General features: G+C 38.7%; 1 protein-coding gene across 2 annotated transcripts; it reads right to left on the reverse strand.

Annotated features, from left to right (window-relative positions):
- Nucleotides 1–5,188: 5,188 nt before the first annotated feature.
- Nucleotides 5,189–5,618, reverse strand: LOC103004020 (small integral membrane protein 20). 2 transcript variants are annotated; one of them, XM_007175267.2, is made up of 2 exons: nt 5,515–5,618; nt 5,189–5,459 (listed from the first exon to the last, which is right to left on the reverse strand). In XM_007175267.2, exons 1-2 carry the CDS (start codon nt 5,616–5,618, stop codon nt 5,360–5,362), a joined length of 204 nt encoding a protein of 67 aa, XP_007175329.1. In that variant the 3' UTR covers nt 5,189–5,359. The 2 variants fall into 2 exon arrangements, with proteins under 2 accessions (XP_007175329.1, XP_057394380.1); XM_057538397.1 differs by having other exon boundaries at nt 5,189–5,397; nt 5,510–5,618.
- Nucleotides 5,619–8,091: the final 2,473 nt, after the last annotated feature.

Genomic DNA, 8,091 nt, shown 5'->3' on the forward strand with positions numbered 1-8,091 from the left:
AGTGTCTTATAGTTTTCTGCATACAGATCTTTTGTCTCCCTAGGTAGGTTTATTCCTAGGTATTTTATTCTTTTTGTTGCAATGGTAAATGGGAGTGTTTCCATAATTTCTCTTTTAGATTTTTCATCATTAGTGTATAGGAATGCAAGAGATTTCTGTGCATTAATTGTGTATCCTGCAACTTTACCAAATTCATTGATTAGCTCTAGTAGTTTTCTGGTGGCATTTTTAGGATTCTCTGTATAATATCATGTCATCTGCAAACAGTGACAGTTTTACTTCTTCTTTACCAATTTGTATTCCTTTTATTTATTTTTCTTCTCTGATTGCCGTGGCTAGAACTTCCAAAACTATGTTGAATAATAGTGGTGAGAGTGGACATCCTTGTCTCGTTCCTGATCTTAGAGGAAATGCTTCCAGTTTTTCACCATTGAGAATGATGTTTGCTGTGGGTTTGTCGTATATGGCCTTTATTATGTTGAGGTAGGTTCCCTCTATGCCCACTTTCTGGAGAGTTTTTATCATAAATGGGTGTTGAATTTTGTCAAAAGCTTTTTCTGCATCTATTGAGATGATCATATGGTTTTTATTCTTCAATTTGTTAATATGGTGTATCACATTGATTGATTTGCGTATATTGAAGAATCCTTGCATCCCTGGGATAAATCCCACTTGATTGTGGTGTATGATCCTTTTAATGTGTTGTTGGATTCTGTTTGCTAGTATTTTGTTGAGGATTTTTGCATCTATGTTCGTCAGTGATATTGGTCTGTAATTTTCTTTTTTTGTAGTATCTTTGTCTGGTTTTGGTATCAGGGTGATGGTGGCCTCATAGAATGAGTTTGGGAGTGTTCCTTCCTCTGCAATTTTTTGGAAGAGTTTGAGAAGGATGGGTGTTAGCTCTTCTCTAAATGTTTGATAGAATTCACCTGTGAAGCCATCTGGTCCTGGACTTTTGTTTGATGGAAGATTTTTAATCACAGTTTCAATTTCATTACTTGTTATTTGTCTGTTCATATTTTCTGTTTCTTCCTGGTTCAGTCTTGGAAGGTTATACCTTTCTAAGAATTTGTCCATTTCTTCCAGGTTGTCCATTTTATTGGCATAGAGTTGCTTGTAGTAGTCTCTTAGGATGCTTTGTATTTCTGCGGTGTCTGTTGTAACTTCTCCTTTTTCATTTCTAATTTTATTGATTTGAGTCCTCTCCCTCTTTTTCTTGATGAGTCTGGCTAATGGTTTACCAATTTTGTTTATCTTCTCAAAGAACCAGCTTTTAGTTTTATTGATCTTTGCTATTGTTTTCTTTGTTTCTATTTCATTTATTTCTGCTCTGATCTTTATGATTTCTTTCCTTCTGCTAACTTTGGGTTTTGTTTGTTCTTCTTTCTCTAGTTCCTTTAGGTGTAAGGTTAGATTGTTTACTTGAGTTTTTCATGTTTCTTGTGGTAGGCTTGTATAGCTATAAACTTCCCTCTTAGAACTGCTTTCGCTGCATCCCATAGGTTTTGGATCGTCGTGTTTTCATTGTCATTTGTCTCTAGGTATTTTTTGATTTCCTCTTTGATTTCTTCAGTGATCTCTTGGTTATTTAGTAACGTATTGTTTAGCCTCCATGTGTTTGTGTTTTTTACGTTTTTTTCCCTGTAATTCATTTCTAATCTCATAGCGTTGTGGTCAGAAAAGATGCTTGATATGATTTCAATTTTCTTAAATTTACTGAGGCTTGATTTGTGACCCAAGATGTGATCTATCCTGGAGAATGTTCCGTGCACACTTGAGAAGAAAGTGTAATCTGCTGTTTTTGCATGGAATGTCCTATAAATATCAATTAAATCTATCTGGTCTATTGTGTCATTTAAAGCTTCTGTTTCCTTATTTAGTTTCATTTTGGATGATCTGTCCATTGGTGTAAGTGAGGTGTTAAAGTCCCCCACTATTATTGTGTTACTGTTGATTTCCTCTTTTATAGCTGTTAGCAGTTGCCTTATGTATTGAGGTGCTCCTATGTTGGGTGCATATATATTTATAATTGTTATATCTTCTTCTTGGATTGATCCCTTGATCATTATGTAGTGTCCTTCCTTGTCTCTTGTAACATTCTTTATTTTAAAGTCTATTTTATCTGATATGAGTATAACTACTCCAGCTTTCTTTTGATTTCCATTTGCATGGAATATCTTTTTCCATCCCCTCACTTTCAGTCTGTATGTGTCCCTAGGTCTGAAGTGGGTCTCTTCTAGACAGCATATATATGGGTCTTGTTTTAGTATCCATTCAGCAAGCCTGTGTCTTTTGGTTGGAGCATTTAATCCATTCACGTTTAAGGTAATTATCGATATGTATGTTCCTATGACCATTTTCTTAATTGTTTTGGGTTTGTTTTTGTAAGTCCTTTTCTTCTCTTGTGTTTCCCACTTAGAGAAGTTCCTTTAGCATTTGTTGTAGAGCTGGTTTGGTGGTGCTGAATTCTCTTAGCTTTTGCTTGTCTGTAAAGCTTTTGATTTCTCCATCAAATCTGAATGAGATCCTTGCCGGGTAGAGTAATCTTGGTTGTAGGTTCTTCCCTTTCATCACTTTAAGTATATCATGCCACTCCCTTCTGGCTTGTAAAGTTTCTGCTGAGAAATCAGCTGTTAACCTTATGGGAGTTCCCTTGTAGGTTATTTGTCGTTTTTCCCTTGCTGCTTTCAATAATTTTTCTTTGCCTTTAATTTTTGCCAATTTGATTACTATGTGTCTCCACGTGTTTCTCCTTGGGTTTATCCTGTATGGGACTCTCTGCGCTTCCTGGACTTGGGTGGCTATTTCCTTTCCCATATTAGGGAAGTTTTCGAGTATAATAATCTCTTCAAATATTTTCTCTGGTCCTTTCTCTCTCTCTTCACCTTCTGGGACCCCTATAATGCGAATGTTGTTGCATTTCATGTTGTCCCAGAGGTCTCTTAGGCTGTCTTCATTTCTTTTCATTCTTTTTTCTTTAGTCTGTTCCGCAGCAGTGAATTCCACCATTCTGTCCTCCAGGTCACTTATCTGTTCTTCTGCCTCAGTTATTCTGCTATTGATTCCTTCTAGTGTAGTTTTCATTTTAGTTATTGTATTGTTCATCTCTGTTTGTTTGTTCTTTAATTCTTCTAGGTCTTTGTTAAACATTTCTTGCATCTTCTCGATCTTTGCCTCCATTCTTATTCCGAGGTCCTGGATCATCTTCAGTATCATTATTCTGAATTCTTTTTCTGGAAGGTTGCCTATCTCCACTTCCTTTAGTTGTTTTTCTGGGGTTTTATCTTGTTCCTTCATCTGGTACATAGCCCTCTGCCTTTTCGTCTTGTCTATCTTTCTGTAACTGTGGTTTTTGTTCCACAGGCTGCAGGATTGTAGTTTTTCTTGCTTCTGCTGTCTGCCCTCTGGTGGTTGAGGCTATCTAAGAGGCTTGATGGGAGGCTCTGGTGGTGGGTACAGCTGACTGTTGCTGTGGTGGTCAGAGCTCAGTAAAACTTTAATCCACTTGATTGTTGATGGGTGGGGCTGGGTTCCCTCCCTGTTGGTTGTCTTGCCTTAGGCAACCCAACACTGGAGCCTACCTGTGCTCTTTGGTGGGGCTAACGGCAGACTCTGGGAGGGCTCACGCCAAGGAGTACTTCCCAGAACTTCTGCTGCCAGTGTCCTTGTCCCCACGGTGAAACATAGCCACCACCTGCCTCTGCAGGAGACCTTCCAACACTAGCAGGTAGGTCTGGTTCAGTCTCCCCCGGGGTCACTGCTCCTTCCCCTGGGTCCCGATGCGCACACAATTTTGTGTGCACCCTCCAAGATTGGGGTCTCTGTTTCCCCCAGTCCTGTCGAAGTCCTGCAGTCAATTTCCACTAGGCTTCAAAGTCTGATTCTCTAGGAATTCCTCCTCCCGTTGCCGGACCCCCAGGTTGGGAAGCCTGACGTCTGGCTCAGAACCTTCACTCCAGTGGGTGGACTTCTGTGGTATAAGTGTTTGCCCGTCTGTGAGTCACCCACCCACCAGTTATGGGATTTGATTTTACTCTGATTGCGCCCCTCCTACCGTCTCATTGTGGCTTCTCCTTTGTCTTTGGATGTGGGGTATCTTTTTTGGTGAGTTCCAGTGTCTTCCTATCGATGATTGTCCAGCAGCTAGTTGTGATTCTGGTGCTCTCGCAAGAGGGAGTGAGAGCACGTCTTTCTACTCCGCCATCTTGGTTCCTCTCTGTTTGTCTTTTTCAATATCTTCAAAGTCTCATAGTTTTCAATGTACAGATCTTTTATTTCCTTGATTAAATCTATTCCTAAGTACTGTTTTTGATGCTGTTATGAGTGGGATACTTTTGTTTCTCTTTCAGATGTTTCACTGTTAGTGTATAAAAACTGATTTCTATGTGTTGATTTTATATCCTGCAACTTTATTGAATTTATTGGTTAATTCCAACCGTTATTTTGGTTGAGTCTGTAGGCCTTTCTGTCATATCATCTGTAAATAACGACAATTGACTTCTTCCTTTCTCATTTAGATGCCTCTTATTTCTTTGTCTTGCCTAATTACTCTAGCTAGGACTTCCAGTACTAGTTTCAATAAGAGTGGTGAGAATGGGCTCCCTTGTTTTTTTCCTGATCTTACAGGAAAAGTTTTTAGCTTTGCACCCTTGAGTTATGATGTTAGCTGCAGTCTTGTCTCATATGATTTTTATTATGTTGAGATATGTTCTTTTTTTTTTGAAGTAAAAAAAAATATTTTAATATTCACATTTTCACTTCAGTTAATTCAACATGATATCTACTAGGCATGCATACCCATTTAGTTTGATTTGCTTCATGTTTATTTATTTTTCAACATGCAGCAACCCTATGAGATTGTTGAGTTGAACTGTTTATTCTTAAAGAGTACAATGTACCTTGTCCTCAAAGAGTTTTATCAACTTTAACATTTTCAAAGAGCCCTATGAGGCTGCTCAATATGGTGGTTTTCACTGAAACTTCTTATTTGGAAGATGGCAAAACAGACTAGGATCTTCCCAAGTCTTCTGGTTGCTTGTATTCATATCACAGCTCAGTTGGGTAAGAGGTAGAGACTGAATAATAAGTAGATCACCTCCAAACCCAGCTGGGTGAGAAAACTTCATTTTTAGAAAGGAAACCAAGTCATGAAAACCTTTGTAATGGTGTGATTTGTTTCAGGGTTCTTTTGATACTTAAGAAGGGAATTAATCCTGGTGCACAGTACTCTTCTTTACAACCTTCTAGAGTTTTCTTCCCCAGCCATCGTTCTTTAGCCAGGTGATTTATTGTACTTGCTGCAGAACTGAAAGCATGAAGACTCTGTCTACTTTCATAATCAGAGGTGGTGATAGCCTTTTCATTTCCTGCCAAATGGATCCGACCACACTTCTAACCCTGGTGGCTGCACATCTTCTTGGACGATACCAGCTCGATTTATGGCTTGTTCCTTCTTAGCTGTGTGTCCTTGGGCATGTTGAACAACCTCGCTGAGCCTCAGTTTCCCCATGGTATTCCTCCAGCCGCATTAGGGGCCGGAAGTAGATGGGGTAGAAGGCGGCGCCGATCAGGGACATGAAGCCGCCGAAAATGAGCGTGGTGCGCAGGTTCAGGGTCATGGCTCCAGCCAGTGGCCTCCCTGACCTGCGGAGCAGCCCTCCGAGATATGTTCTTTATATACCCAATTTCTTGAGGTTTTTTTTTTTTTAATCATGAAAGGATGTTATATCTTGTCAAATACTTTTTCTGCATCTAATGAAATGATCATACGATTTTTACCTTTCATTCTATTAAAGTGGTATATGATATTTATTGATTTACATATGTTGAACTAGCCTTGCATCCCAGGGGTAAATTCCACTTGGTTGTGGTATATAATCCTATTTGTGTTATAAATTTGGTTTGCTATTATTTTGTCAGAATTTTTGCATCTATATCGGAATATTGATCTATAGTTTTATTGTAGTGTCTTTACTTGACTTTGATATCAGGATAATGCTGGTCTGATAAAATAATTTTGGAAGTATTCCCTCTTATTTATTTTTTTATTTTGGGGGGATTTTTGTTTTTGTTTTTGGAAGAGTTTGAGAAAGATTGGTATTAATTCTTCTTTAAAATTTTGATAGAATTCGCCAGTAAAGCCATTTGATCCTGAGGTTTTCTGTGTTGGGAAAATTTTTTTTTTTATAAATTTATTTATTATTTTTGGCTGCATTGGGTCTTTGTTGCTGTGTGTGGGCTTTCTCTAGTTGCTGCAAGCGGGGGCTACTCTTTGTTGTGGTGCATGGGCTTCTCATTGTGGTGGCTTCTCCTGTTGTGGACCATGGGCTCTAGGCACATGGGCTTCAGTAGTTGCAGCACACGGGCTCAGTAGTTGTGGCTCACGGGCTTTAGAGTGCAAGCTCAGTAGTTGTGGCGCACGGGCTTAGTTGCTCTGCAGCATGTGGGATCTTCCCGGATCAGGGCTTGAACCCGTGTCCCCTGCACTGGCAGGCGGGTTCTTAACCACTGCGCCACCAGGGAAGTCCCTGTGTTGGGAAATTTTTCATTAGTCATTCAATCTCCTTACTTGGTCTGTTCAAATTACCTATTTCTTCATGATTCAGTCTTGGTACAAGGTTGTATATTTGCAGGAATTCATCCATTTCTTCTTCTAGGTTAGCTAATTTTCCAGCATATAATTATTCATAGTAGTCTCTTATAATTCTTTGTATTTCTATAGTATTGGTTGGGATGTCTTCTCTTTGATTTCTGATGTTGAGTCTTCTTTTCTTAGTCTACTTAAAGGTTTGTCAGTTTTGTTTATCTTTTCAAACAGTCAGTTCTTAGTTTCATTTTTTTTCTATTGTTTTTCTGGTCTCTATTTATTTCCATTCTGATCTTTGTTATTTTTTTCCTTCTGCTAATTTTGGGCTTAGTTTGTTCTTTTTCTAGTTCCTTGAAGTGTAAAGTTGTTTATTTGAGATCTGTTTTCTTAATATATGCATTTATCACTTTAAACTTTCCTCTCAGAACTGCTCTTTTAGCATCCCATAGGTTTTGGTATGTTGTATTTCTATTTTCATTTATTTTGAGAGATTTTTTTAAATTGCTTTTTTGACCCAAGGTTGTTCAGGAGTCATTGTTTAATTTCCACATATTCATAGATTTTCCAGCTTTCTTCTTGTGATGTCTAGTTTCATACAAGTGTGGTTGGAAAAGATACTTGGTATTGTGGGAGGCATACAGTCTTAGCCAGAGGTAACTCCTGGAGGAGACAGTATGTTTCTCACAGAAAGCAAAGCCCTTACCCTTGACTTGGAATGCACTCTTTTTCCCAGGCCTGAGGAATGTAAAAGAGATTAGCAAAACTATCTCAAGCCAGGAGACCTCAGGGAGCTGAGAGTCCTGGTTGTTCCTTATGGCTGGGGGCTGTGTGTGAGCCTGGTTAAGGGAAGATAATGTTCAAGGAGAGTTGTTGTAAACTTGTTGACATCTGTGGTAGTGACTGAACTGAGACGATAAGCAATTCCATGGGATTATTGTCTAATAATGAGTTCCTCTTCTGTCTATATAAGATTCAGTAAATTCTAAATAAAGTACCTTGCAACCATCAGTTGTCTTGGTCCTTCTGACCCCATACTCACGGTGCTATTCAGTCCCTTACCCCTCACTGTTGGGACCTGGAAGACCCCCTGCGGTGGCTGGACCATTGCAGGTATGATTTCGATCTTCTTAAATTTGCTAGACTTGTTTTGAGTACTATCAGTTGATCTCTTCTGGAAAATGTTTCATGTGCACTTGAAAAAAAAATGTGTATTTTGCTGCTGTTGGATGGAATATTTTACAAATGTCTGTTAAGTCCATTTGGTCTAATGTGTGTTTTAAGTCCAATGTGTCCTTCTTGGGTTCCTTTCTGGATGACCTATCCATTGCTGAAAGTGGGATATTGAAGTCCCTTACTATTATTGTATTGTCTATTTCTCTATTCAGATCTGTTAGTATTTGCTTAATACATTTATGTGCTGTGATGTTGTGTACATAGATATTTATGACTTATATTTTCTTGATGATTGACCCCTTTATCATTATATAATGACTTTCTTTGTCTCT

The sequence above is a fragment of the Balaenoptera acutorostrata genome, chromosome X, assembly GCF_949987535.1.
Source record: "Balaenoptera acutorostrata chromosome X, mBalAcu1.1, whole genome shotgun sequence".
Taxonomy (NCBI): domain Eukaryota; kingdom Metazoa; phylum Chordata; class Mammalia; order Artiodactyla; family Balaenopteridae; genus Balaenoptera; species Balaenoptera acutorostrata.

Bases quoted from the DNA above. Each gene is read 5' to 3' on its own strand.
- LOC103004020 (XM_007175267.2), bottom strand. From the start codon at position 5,618: ATGACCCTGAACCTGCGCACCACGCTCATTTTCGGCGGCTTCATGTCC. The intron at 5,460-5,514 runs ATACCATGGGGA...CCAAGGACACAC, and splicing joins CCCCTAATGCGGCTGGAGGA to AGCTAAGAAGGAACAAGCCA.